Consider the following 13,323-nt stretch of genomic DNA (forward strand, 5'->3'; position numbering starts at 1 on the left):
TAGCACCATTCCCAAACCAGAAACCGTGGATTGATGGCAGCATTCGCGTGAAACTGAAACGCGAACCACTGCTTTTAATCAGGGCAAGGTGTCTGGTAATATGTCCGAATATAAACAATGCAGCTATTCCCTCCGCAAGGCTATTAAACAAGCTAAGCGTCAGTACAGAGACAAAGTGGAATCTCAATTCAATGGCTCAGACACAAGAGGCATGTGGCAGGGTCTACAGTCAATCACGGACTACAAGAAGAAACCCAGCCCAGTCACGGACCAGGATGTCTTGCTCCCAGGCAGACTAAATCACTTTTGCCCGCTTTGAGGACAATACAGTGCCACTGACACTGCCTGCAACGAAAACATGCAGTCTCTCCTTCACTGCAGCCGAGGTGAGTAAGACATTTAAACGTGTTAACCCTCGCAAGGCTGCAGGCCCAGACGGCATCCCCAGCCGCGCCCTCAGAGCATCAGACCAGCTGGCCGGTGTGTTTACGGACATATTCAATCAATCCCTATACCAGTCTGCTGTTCCCACATGCTTCAAGAGGGCCACCATTGTTCCTGTTCCCAAGAAAGCTAAGGTAACTGAGCTAAACGACTACCGCCCGTAGCACTCACTTCCGTCATCATGAAGTGCTTTGAGAGACTAGTCAAGGACCATATCACCTCCACCCTACCTGACACCCTAGACCCACTCCAATTTGCTTACCGCCCAAATAGGTCCACAGACGATGCAATCTCAACCACACTGCACACTGCCCTAACCCACCTGGACAAGAGGAATACCTATGTGAGAATGCTGTTCATCGAACAGCTCGGCATTCAATACCATAGTACCCTCCAAGCTCGTCATCAAGCTCGAGACCCTGGGTCTCGACCCGCCTGTGCAACTGGGTACTGGACTTCCTGACGGGCCGCCCACAGGTGGTGAGGGTAGGCAACAACATCTCCTCCCCGCTGATCCTCAACACGGGGCCCCACACGTTCTGAGCCCTCTCCTGTACTCCCTGTTCACCCACGACTGCGTGGCCATGCACGCCTCCAACTCAATCATCAAGTTTGCGGACGACACAACAGTGGTAGGCTTGATTACCAACAACGACGAAACGGCCTACAGGGAGGAGGTGAGGGCCCTCGGAGTGTGGTGTCAGGAAAATAACCTCACACTCAACGTCAACAAAACTAAGGAGATGATTGTGGACTTCAGGAAACAGCAGAGGGAACACCCCCTATCCACATCGATGGATCAGTAGTGGAGAGGGTAGCAAGTTTTAAGTTCCTCGGCATACACATCACAGACAAACTGAATTGGTCCACTCACACTGACAGCGTCGTGAAGAAGGCGCAGCAGCGCCTCTTCAACCTCAGGAGGCTGAAGAAATTCGGCTTGTCACCAAAAGCACTCACAAGATGCAGCATCCTGGCGGGCTGTATCACCGCCTGGTACGGCAACTTCCGCCCTCAAGGCTCTCCAGAGGGTAGTGAGGTCTGCACAATCACCGGGGGCAAACTACCTGCCCTCCAGGACACCCTCACTGGTTACAGGGCCATAAAGATCATCAAGGACATCAACCACCCAAACCACTGCCTGTTCACCCCGCTATCATCCAGAAGCGAGGTCAGTACAGGTGCATCAAAGCTGGGACCCTGAAAAACAATCTCAAGGCCATCAGACTGTTAAACAGCTCTCCATTGAGTGGCTGCTGCCAGGTCATTGACACTGACCCAACTCCAGCCACTTTAATAATGGGAATTGATGGGAAATGATGTAAATATATCACTGCCACTTTAAACAATGCTACCTTATATAATGACACCTACACCACCCGATATGTATATACTGTTCTAGATCAGGATTCTTATGTCACTAGCCATAAATGTTTGTTTACATCAAGGACATCAACCACCCAAACCACTGCCTGTTCACCCCGCTATCATCCAGAAGCGAGGTCAGTACAGGTGCATCAAAGCTGCCGAGAGACTGAAAAACTTCTATCTCAAGGCCATCAGACTGTTAAACATCACTCATTCTGCTGCCATATCCACTGACCCAACTATTTAATAATGTACATATTTAAACAATGCTACCTTATATAATGTTACTTACCCCTACACTGCATATGTATATACTGTACTCTAGATCAGTTTTTATGTCACTAGCCACTTTAACTATGCCACTTTGTTTACTTTGTCTACATACTCATCTCATATGTATATACTGTAGCATATTCCTTATCCCCTTACACTGGATAAGACAGTAGTTTTGGAAGTTAGATTACTTGTTGGTTAAGCATTGTCGGAACTAGAAGCACAAGCATTTCGCTACACTCGCATTAACATCTGCTAACCATGTGTATGTGACAAATAAAATTTGATTTGATTTGATTTGATTTGGCCCGTTCTTGTAGGTTCATGCTCTACAACATCCGCAGAGTACACCCTGCCTCACACAGGAAGCGGCGCAGGTCCTAATCCAGGCACTTGTCATCTCCCGTCTGGATTACTGCAACTCGCTGTTGGCTGGGCTCCCTGCCTGTGCCATTAAACCCCTACAACTCATCCAGAACGCCGCAGCCCGTCTGGTGTTCAACCTTCCCAAGTTCTCTCCAAAGCTCTACCACTGGCTTCCAGTTGAAGCTCGCATCCGCTACAAGACCATGGTGCTTGCCTACGGAGCTGTGAGGGGAACGGCACCTCAGTACCTCCAGGCTCTGATCAGGCCCTACACCCAAACAAGGGCACTGCGTTCATCCACCTCTGGCCTGCTCGCCTCCCTACCACTGAGGAAGTACAGTTCCCGCGCAGCCCAGTCAAAACTGTTCGCTGCTCTGGCCCCCAATGGTGGAACAAACTCCCTCACGACGCCAGGACAGCGGAGTCAATCACCACCTTCCGGAGACACCTGAAACCCCACCTCTTTCAGGAATACCTAGGATAGGATAAAGTAATCGTTCCCCCCTTAAAAGATTTAGATGCACTATTGTAAAGTGGCTGTTCCACTGGATGTCTTAAGGTGAACGCACCAATTTGTAAGTCGCTCTGGATAAGAGCGTCTGCTAAATGACTTAAATGTAAAATGTAAATGTAAGTAAGTAAGTAAAGTAGTACAGTGCAGTAAGTAAAGTAGTACAGTAAGTAAAGAAGTACAGTACACTAAGTATTGTAATATAGTAAGTAAGAAAGTAAGTAAGTAAAGTAGTACAGTGCAGTAAGTAAAGTAGTACAGTATAGTAAGAAAGGTAATACAGTACGGTTAGTAAGTAAAGTAGTACAGTGCAGTAAGTTAAGTAGTACAGTATAGTAAGAAAGGTAATACAGTACGGTAAGTAAGTAAATTTGTACAGTGCAGTAAGTAAAGTAGTACAGTATAGTAAGTAAGGTAATACAGTACAGTAAGTAAAGCAGTACAGTAAGTAACGTGGTACAGCGCAGTAAGTACAGTAGTACAGTAAGTAAAGTAGTACAGTACACTAAGTAATGTAATACAGTAAGTAAGTAAGTAAAGTAGTACAATACAGTAAGTAAAGTAGTACAGTACAGTAAGTAAAGTAGTGCAGCACAGTAAGTAAAGTAGTGCAGTACAGTACTGTAAGTAAAGTAGTACAATACAGTACAGTAAGTAAAGTAGTACAGTAAGTAAAGTAGTACAGTGCAGTAAGTACAGTAGTACTTACAGTAAGTAAAGTAGTACAGTACAGTAAGTATAGTACAGTAAGTTTTTTTTTTTTTTTTTTTATTTCACCTTTATTTAACCAGGTAAGCAAGTTGAGAACAAGTTCTCATTTACAATTGCGACCTGGCCAAGATAAAGCAAAGCAGTTCGACACATACAACGACACAGAGTTACACATGGAATAAAACAAACATACAGTCAATAATACAGTAAAAAAAACAACAAAAAAAACAACAAAAAAAACAAGTCTATATACAATGTGAGCAAATTAGGTGAGAAGGGAGGTAAAGGCAAAAAAGGCCATGGTGGCAAAGTAAATACAATATAGCAAGTAAAACACTGGAATGGTAGTATTGCAATGGAAGAATGTGCAAAGTAGAAATAAAAATAATGGGGTGCAAAGGAGCAAAATAAATAAATAAATTAAATACAGTTGGGAAAGAGGTAGTTGTTTGGGCTAAATTATAGGTGGGCTATGTACAGGTGCAGTAATCTGTAAGATGCTCTGACAGTTGGTGCTTAAAGCTAGTGAGGGAGATAAGTGTTTCCAATTTAAGAGATTTTTGTAGTTCGTTCCAGTCATTGGCAGCAGAGAACTGGAAGGAGAGGCGGCCAAAGAAAGAATTGGTTTTGGGGGTGACTAGAGAGATATACCTGCTGGAGCGTGTGCTACAGGTGGGAGATGCTATGGTGACCAGCGAGCTGAGATAAGGGGGGACTTTACCTAGCAGGGTCTTGTAGATGACATGGAGCCAGTGGGTTTGGCGACGAGTATGAAGCGAGGGCCAGCCAACGAGAGCGTACAGGTCGCAATGGTGGGTAGTATATGGGGCTTTGGTGACAAAAGTTAAGTAGTACAGTACAGTAAGTAAAGTAGTACAGTACAGTAGAGTAAGTAAAGTAGTACAGTAAGTATAGTACAGTAAGTTAAGTAGTACAGTACAGTAAGTAAAGTAGTACAGTAAAGTTCAGTACAGTGAAGAGCACATGGTCACATCTCCGGGGATTCGTACCTGTCTGGGAGATACTATACTGTACCACCATGCCCCACAAAGTCACTTTGGGGGCTGCCTAAAAAAAGACAGTGGATGAATAATGATATGAATTCATAAGGATGTGTTCTCCCCTTATCAGAGGTTATTAAAGGCTAATGAGAGTCAAACCACACTCGTGTCGGAGCCACTCTTTCCCTGTCCCCCTCCTGCCCTCAGTGAAATGAATATAAACTGCCTGCCTCGCTCCTTTTTTTAAGGAAGAGAAAAAAAGAGCAAGGAGAAAAAAACATGGTAATGTGGAGTTTTGAACTGTTCAAACCCGTTAGCTAGCTAACGCCCGCTCAGTCAAAGGAGGAGACGTGTCGCACATTAACCTTCATGGGGTTTGGTTGCATGCTCGATTGATGCTGCTAATTGAAATGTAGAAGGCGAGGGGGGGTTGGGACTGACTCTGACCGGGTTCTTATTCGTCTTAACTATATTTCTCTTTGATGGAGAGGTGTTTTGTTGCTTGTTCCTCCCCTCCTTGTGTTTTAGTGGCGGTGGTGTTTGTTAAAAGCCTCCATGCACATCTGATCTGCACCATAAAGCACCTCTATTGATCCCTGGTGAACTGTATCTATCCCCCTCTCTCTATCCATCTCTCCATCCTCCTCTCCCCCCTCTTCGTCGTCCTCTCCCCATTCTCTTCTCTCCCGCCTCGCCCTCTCCCCATCCACCTCTTCCCTCTCTTCATCCTCCTCTCCCTTCTCTCCATCCTCTCCCTTTCTCCTACTCTTCCTCCCCTCCCTACATTTCAGCAGAACGGACAGTACCAGTCAAACGTTTGGACACACCTACTCATTGAAGGGTTTTTCTTTATTTTTACTATTTTCTACATTGTAGAATAATAGTGATGACATCAAAACGATGAAATAACACATTTAGAATCATGTACTGTCGCAACCAAAAAAAGTGTTAAACAAATCTAAGTATATTTATATTGAAGATTCTTCAAAGTAGCCAACTCTGCCTTGATGACAGCTTTGTACAGAGCAGAATGTATATATGAGGGAAAATACATAAAGAAAAGAGAATATAGGATATATACTGTATGTTCACATTTTTTACATGGCATCAAATCCAATCAACTAGACAAAAAACATCTGTGTATGACAAACTGTATTAAACAGTTTGATTGGCTGGCTTAGTCATATCCCAGGTTTCCATGGTATCTACTAGTACCTTTTTCATTCCTCTTTAAAAGGGCTGACCCCATTTAGTCGCCTGGACGATTGTTTGTTCGATAGGCTGTTGGTCGACTGAGATTTAGTTAGTTATACACCAGTATCACCAGTAGTACATTTACCGTTAATTACCATCATTTCTAATCTCCGATGTTTTCCGATCATTTCTGTTAATACATTTAATATATCATTATTACACTCTTACCCTTGTCATTGTAGGAGTGGACACGTTGTTTGCAGAGCGCACAACCTGGCCTATACAAGTTTTGATTTATTTAATTGTATTTTGTTTGTAGCACTCCTGTCAATCTTGAGTAAGGACACACACGTGATTACGCATAGAAGTAGGCTTAGGCTACCTGGCCTGCACGCAAATGTAGGCTTATAAATGAGCCCATTTGGGGATCTGATACCATTTCCGATTGTCTTAACTCACCATCACTGTGGAGCTTCTCAAAGTCATTTTCTCTTTGCCTCAAACAACAAGTACACAAAGTCTATTTTTACATCCAACGAGAATGACAATAGTTCCTCAACCTAGCCGATTTGAAAAATATTCCCAGCTCTCTCTCCCTTTCGATAACAACTCAGCATCAAAGGGGGGAAGAAATTTCACACTCTGATCCGGTGGAAACGTCATAAAAAAAGGCCTACCTGATTACTTACGCAAATAGCCCACAGCTGTGTCTGTCTCTCCAGAGCTCACTGGTGCTGGAAACTCTGAGGGCCCAGAATATTTTATAGAATGTTGCAAGTTTGCTAGCATCCAGCTTTGGCCCATACTGAGTTAATAGTTGATACAATGTTTCAAGTTCCTTGCAGGCAGGCCGTGCATAGCCAATGTGACTTAAAAGATATCTATGTTTCTCAGGATATTTTCTACCTTCAGGCTGCAATGTTTTTATTTGTTGGCTTCATGTAGGCTATTTTTACATATTGGCAATGACAATAGATGTTACTTCTAGATTTGTTTCATTTTCATTTAGATAAATGGCATTCGTAAATGACATTCAGATCAGTAGAAATGGAACGATAACTGTATTTTTCCATATATAGACACACCGTATGTTTGAATAAAATCCACTACAGGTAGGCAGACCGTTGGTGTAGCCTATAACCGCTTAAATCCAGAATCTGCAAAGACCATCAGCATCGGGCAGCAGGAGGAGGACGGTCGGGAAATGTTTATTTTTCTTCTGGTTAGGCTATATTGATCTCTGGCTCCCTCTTCAGTAATTTGTGTCTTCATTTTTTTTTGCAGCGCTTAAAGCATCAGACAAGCTCAGTAGCCTACCTATAGTTGAGTTTATTCAAACATAGGGTGTGTCTATATATGGAAAAATACACTTTAAAAATGTCGACCAATCGATTGGTCGAGAAAGAACAGACGACTCTCAGTTGACCAAGATATTTTTTTAGTCAGGGACAGCCCTATTCCTCTTTTTTTTCATGAGCATGGCATTATTTCTATTTCAGTATGTTGGATGACTGTTATTCATATTCCATTCACCCAGTTCAATCTAACATTGATAGGTTTAGGCAACTACACATGGACAGACAGTGACACGTTCAATACTGCCTTGCACACACTTGCCGGCATCTAGCTTATCTAGGGTGTAATAATTAGTCCAACAATTGCAAACAAGAGTTTCTATTGGACTAATTCTGGTATTCTTATCCCCGTTTTGTTTGCTTCCATTTAAGAAAAGGTTTTCAACAGAATCGGCAGAATGAATACACCCCTGATCACGCATAAACACAGTTCACTTTCATAACAGCCAAGTTGTATTCCTTCTCACCTCTATGCAGACTCCTCCTCTCACCTTTTCCCTTCGTTTGTGGACTTCAATGAACAACACATAAGCTGTGAAAAAAACTTTCCAAGCCAAACTGCAAAACACAGCCTACATAATTGTCCCCATTATTAGCTAAAGTAACGTCTTAGTCAACATAGCTAATAGAACTAATGTGTTAGTAAACCTGCTACAATCATGCAGTAATGTTACAGTGTACAGTCAGTAAGCAATTATACCTGGCGGGCCCCGGTGGCAATAAATTCATAAAACCAAAAGCTTACCTGGACTTGGAAGAGTTCCAGTGCTGTGTTGGATAGTCATAGCCAGGTAGCTAACATAGCATCCCTCTGTTTGAGTCGGGTATTGAGTGACTAAACTAGCTAGCTGCATTTGCTAGCTAAGTAAGTGAAACTGAAATAAAAATGACAATCTCTCTCTCTCTCTCTCTCTTTCTCTCTTTGTTTCTCTCTCTCTCTTCTCCTTCATTTTTAAATAAATTAATTTGTTGAAACGTGTTCAACTATTGTCTTTCTCTCTCTTTGAGTCAACTACTCAACACATTTTATACACTGCCGTGCTAGCTACGTATCTGTAGCGTATGCTTTCTGTACTAGACAACATGTCACTTCATGCAAGAGTTCTGATAGGTTGGAGGACGTCATAATTACTGTGGAAGTCTATGGAAGGGGATGAGAACCAAGAGCCTCCTAGGTTTTGAATTGAAGTCACTGTACCAAGAAGAGGATGGAAGCTACTGTAGCTGTCCTCCGGAGTGCTGTTGAGGTTACTTTAGACCTTCAATATGAAACAGTGTGTTTTAATAAATTATTTGGGGATGTGAATATATTTACTACAGTTCTATCTAAAAATGATAACTTTTTCAATGAGGAGGATGTCCTCCCCTGAGGAGCCACCACTGACTGGTTGGTTGTGTGTGTGTGTGTGTGTGTGTGTGTGTGTGTGTGTGTGTGTGTGTGTGTGTGTGTACATTACGACCAACTCACCGGTCTCAGACAGCAGCTTGATAGACTCCAGAACGCGCTCGGTGTAAACGCCTGGCTCGTAGTTCTCCATCTCCGCGTTGATGATGTGAACGACGCGGGCCGCCCGGCCCCTGATGGCGCCCGCCGTGCGGTCCAGGGTGTCCACGTCACCCTCCTGCAGGGCGATCACGCACTTGTTCACATCCTCCAGAATGTGGTTTTCTGTGGGGTAGAGATGAAGGGAGGCATGTTGTTCGTTAGGCACAAACATGTGTCAAGGCGTAGCTTAGTAACTTGAGGGACAACTGCTGTTTGATAAAAAAAGAGAAAGCCCAGATATTCCGAAAGCGCATTGCACAATCATTCTAACCCTTTCATTGACAAGAGTCCTTGTGGACTACATTATAGACAGTTGCAGAATGAGGTGGTAGTCTTTCAAAAGATTCTACCACAGAGTTTATCAAACTCGGTCCTCGGAACCCCAAGTGGTGCACGTTACACAGTTGATTCAAATAATCAAAGCTTGATTATTAGTTGATTATTAGGGCAAAAACCAAAAACTGCACCCCTTGGGGTTCCGTGGACCGAGTTTTGGAAACAACGCTCCCATAACGGTGACCTGTACTGTGTGTGAACGTCTATGCCCATGTGTGTATGTGCTTACACGTGTGTGTGCATGCTCGCATGTGTGTGTGCGTCAGCATGTGTGTGTGTATATGTGTTCTCCTCTTTTGAAGGCGAATCTTTTTGAACCAACCTATCTTTGTCGCCTCTGTTACCCAGACTACTGTAGCATTATTAACAAGCTCCATCAGAGTAACACAGCGAGTGGGTGACCCCACCGCCACGAGGGTTTTGTTCAGATGAAAGGACTAAGCATGCATCCCAAATGGAACTCACTCACTCACTCACTCACTCACTCACTCACTCACTCACTCACTCACTCACTCACTCACTCTCGAGAAAGCATGTTTTTGTCCTGGAACTGCGTCAATAGCCACGTACCCATTATGGCCTACAAAGCTTAAATCCCGTAAAAGGAGAGAATATTATGTTCAACCGTTGTATTTCCTAATGACTAAATCACTTAATTATCATGGTCATCTGTATTAAATAGAGCACAGTCATCATCATTAGAAGCCATATAGGTATCTACAAGAAAGCTTTCTCCTTTCTCTAAATGGGAGCAGAAACGATGTCGGATAAATGTGTCTTTCTGTGGGAAAAACACCTTACTTAACCTATACACTGTACAAACACACCTAGTCTACTTTATCTCGGGCTGTATGTGTCAAGCATCTCAGAGGAGCAGTGCTGACCCAGGATCAGCCCCCCCCCCGTCCATGTAATCTTTTTCATTTTAAACTAAAAAGGTCAAACTGATTCTTAATCAGCACTCCTACCCTGAGACATTTGATACATACGTCCCCAGGTGTCAAGAACTGTTATACAATAAACCGTTAGAATCCGAGAGAGACGATATGTTGGTGGCGGTGGAGGCTGGTGGGAGAAGCTATAGGAGGACGGCTAATTGTTATGGCTGGACTGGAATTATTGGAACAGTCAAACATGTGGTTTCCATATGTTTGATACCATTCCATTTATTCCATTCCAGCCATTACAATCTGCCCGTCTTCCTATAGCTCCTCCCACCAGCCTCCTCCTGTTGGTGGGAGCTCAGTTGCAACTGGTATTAGTGTTAAAAAGTACTTAATTTTAACAGTGTACAACATTGTCAATATTTTCTAATCTTTCCCGATTCCATACCTGACACGGACAGGAAGTCATCCACAGAAGTGATATCATCGACGGCCTCAGTGAGGATGCGCACCTGCTTCTCCCATTGGTCCTTAAACACATCCATGTTGTCCTGGGCAACCTTGCTCTGGGGCCGAGCAGCCAGGGTGAGGGCCGCGTTGATCACCTGGGAGGTAGAGAGTGAAGGTTGAGAGAAAAGGTGTTTGCGTGTGTAGGACCAACTAAGTCAAGGGGATCTCCAAATCCAGTCCTGGAGTGCTTACAATACAGGCCCGTGCAGGGTTTTATTCTAGCCCAGCACTAACACATCTAATGAAGATCATCATATAATCGTTCTCCTTTCTAGACCGAAGACCATGTTAAGTGGAATCATGTGTTGTTGCTGGGCTGGAATATAACCGGGTGGCTTTCCAAGACTTCTGACTTCAAACCCCTGACCTAGACAAAAAGACTGAAGTGGCTTCTAAGGAAACTCTGCATGACAAGCCATGACCACGGCTGTACTTCAATGATGAACTTCCTTGCTATACACATTAGACTAATTAAAGAAGTACGAAGCCTTGCATGAGCATTGGTACACCCGCTAGATAGAGTAGAGGGTGTGAAATGGACCGCACCGGCGGTACAGTAGGCTATAGCAGTAGGCTATAGCACAGTCTAGATCCCTTTCTGCAGTCAGTTTCCTTAAGAACATTAAAGGGATAGTTCACCCAAATTGTCATGGTAAGGTAAGACTTTGGTAAGACTTTGGTTTGGGGTATGTCATTTTGTGTTGGGTGAACTATCCCTTTAAGGGAGAGGGTTCTCTGGGTACATTTCCAGCAGATTGAACAGCAGGATCGTTTGGAAAACTGGATGTCTTCATAAGTGAAATAACATTGTTATCCCTGGAATGAGAACTAATGATCTAACAGATCTAACAGATGGATAATGTCCAGTTAATATATTCATATTTATTCAACAACGAATGGTAAAGCAATAGGCAGGGTGCCATTACTACTGTAGGCCTGTATGACTAAACCAATCAAGATAATATATTTTTATTTTGTACATTTCAGTCATTTAGCAGATGCCCTTATCCAGAGCAACTCAGCGCAATCATCTTAAGGTGAGACAACCACAATTTCCCATTCCCCCCTTCTCCCCGATTTCAATCTTGTCTCATGGCTGCAACTCAACCAAAGGGCTGGGGAGAGGCGAAGGGGGTGTCATGCATCCTCCGAAACATGACCCGCCTAACTGCGCTCCATCCGCCCGCTTAACCTGGAAGCCAGCTGCACCAATGTGTCGGAGGAAACACCGTTCAACTGGCGACCGGAGTCAGCCTGCAGGCACCTGGCCCAACACAAGGAGTTGCTGTGGCGCGATGAGCTGTCCTCTGAGTGCTGCACCACTCAGGAGGCCCTGATAGTTTCCCCTTATTTTCTACTTACATATGGGGCTGTGGATTCATCCAGAACGTTTTTTTTTTTTTTAAGTCCTTGTTAAGCTTGTTAAAGCTTGGAAAATAAGGCAAAAAAAAAAACTATATTTTAAGTCTTTGCTGAAGTACGTTGAGCACATATGCAATCCAATGCCTGTGTGGGTTTGAATCCTGGACCCACCGGCCCCACCGGACCCACCGGCCTCACTATGTTCCATGCATCTTTCTACCATTTCATTTCTGTTTATATCAGAAAAAAAACTAAAATGTCTGTTATACCTGTTTAAAATCAGGAATAAACAGACATTATTTTTTTTAAAGTCAAAAAGTTAATAAACACTTGAACATTTACAGTTTCTACTTTTAGCTCCGTTAAGCCTAAAAGAGACTCTGCTAAAGAGTCTGATCAGGGTTCAGGGTTTGACAGCCACTAATGATGCCTGGAATCAAGTAAAGACAGTCAGGTAATACACCGGGGTCGCTCACACTCATCTTACATAACATTTTGTTCTGTTCCCCGTTTTCTTTTGTCTTTAACCCCCCCTATCAAACCGACTTCCTGGCAAAACACACCATTCCAAAAAGCACACACACATCTGAGTCATCTTATTGTAATGCACGTGGGAATAGTGTGATTACTTAAAAGAAAAGACAAACTCGCACACTAGTCTTGCTAGTATCACTATTTTTTATTCAAGCTCACGTGTCGGCCTCTTTGGCCTTCGACAGGGCTTTTTCAAAATGTCCAAACAGCCATCTATTTTCTTTCTTTGTGTCACTTACCCTCTTCCCTCTATTGCTTAGCGCTTTTTCTATGTTGAGCTGTTGCCAAGCAAAAGCGACAGCTGGGAACTTAAAACTTGCAATCCCCTTCCAAAGTTTTCTAATACTAGCCTTGACTCAGTGGAGGTCAGTTTATTAAAACGTGGGTCTCGGTCGGTGTACTGTGGGCCCAGTGTGAGTCTTCGAGAGTCTTGCACCTTGAATGTTAAGAACTGCCCCTTCCCTTAATCCCTCCTTCCTCTCCTTTCTTCACTTCCGTTAGTGAGCACAGGGTCCCCTGTGAAAATGCCCCAACCCTTGGAAACAACCTATCGGTTCCCACCTTTTCCTCTGTCAGACATCCAGAGGAAGACTGCTCCGGGAGGCTAGAGCTCCCAACTGTCTTTCTCCTATAACCTTCTCTTTCTCTCTGCTCTCCCTCTCTCACTCCTCTTCTCTTTCTGTGCTCCCTCTTTCTGTCCTCTCAATCTTTTTCCCTCTCCCTCCCAATCACTCTCTCTCTGCCCCCTGTCTCTCGCTCTCTCTGCCCCTCTCTCTCTCTGCCCCCCTCTCTCGCTCTCTGCCCTCTCTCTCTCTCTGCCCCCTGTCTCTCGCTCTCTCTGCCCCTCTCTCTTTCTGCCCCCCTCTCTCGCTCTCTGCCCTCTCTCGCTCTCTGCCCTCTCTCTCTCTCTTTGTGTGTTCCCTTTCTC

General features: G+C 44.0%; 1 protein-coding gene across 1 annotated transcript in view; it reads right to left on the reverse strand.

Moving 5' to 3' along the window:
* The window catches only part of LOC115137525 (catenin alpha-2-like), a 698,212-nt gene that overhangs the window by 57,513 nt on the left and 627,376 nt on the right, over window positions 1–13,323 (reverse strand). Inside the window, exons 11-12 of the mRNA XM_065024699.1 lie at window positions 10,438–10,594; window positions 8,692–8,892 (exon numbers count right to left, since the gene is read on the reverse strand). Coding sequence (XP_064880771.1) covers window positions 8,692–8,892; window positions 10,438–10,594 — 358 coding nt within the window. The remainder of the gene's footprint in view (window positions 1–8,691; window positions 8,893–10,437; window positions 10,595–13,323) is intronic.

Source organism: Oncorhynchus nerka, linkage group LG11, assembly GCF_034236695.1.
Source record: "Oncorhynchus nerka isolate Pitt River linkage group LG11, Oner_Uvic_2.0, whole genome shotgun sequence".
Taxonomy (NCBI): Eukaryota; Metazoa; Chordata; class Actinopteri; order Salmoniformes; family Salmonidae; genus Oncorhynchus; species Oncorhynchus nerka.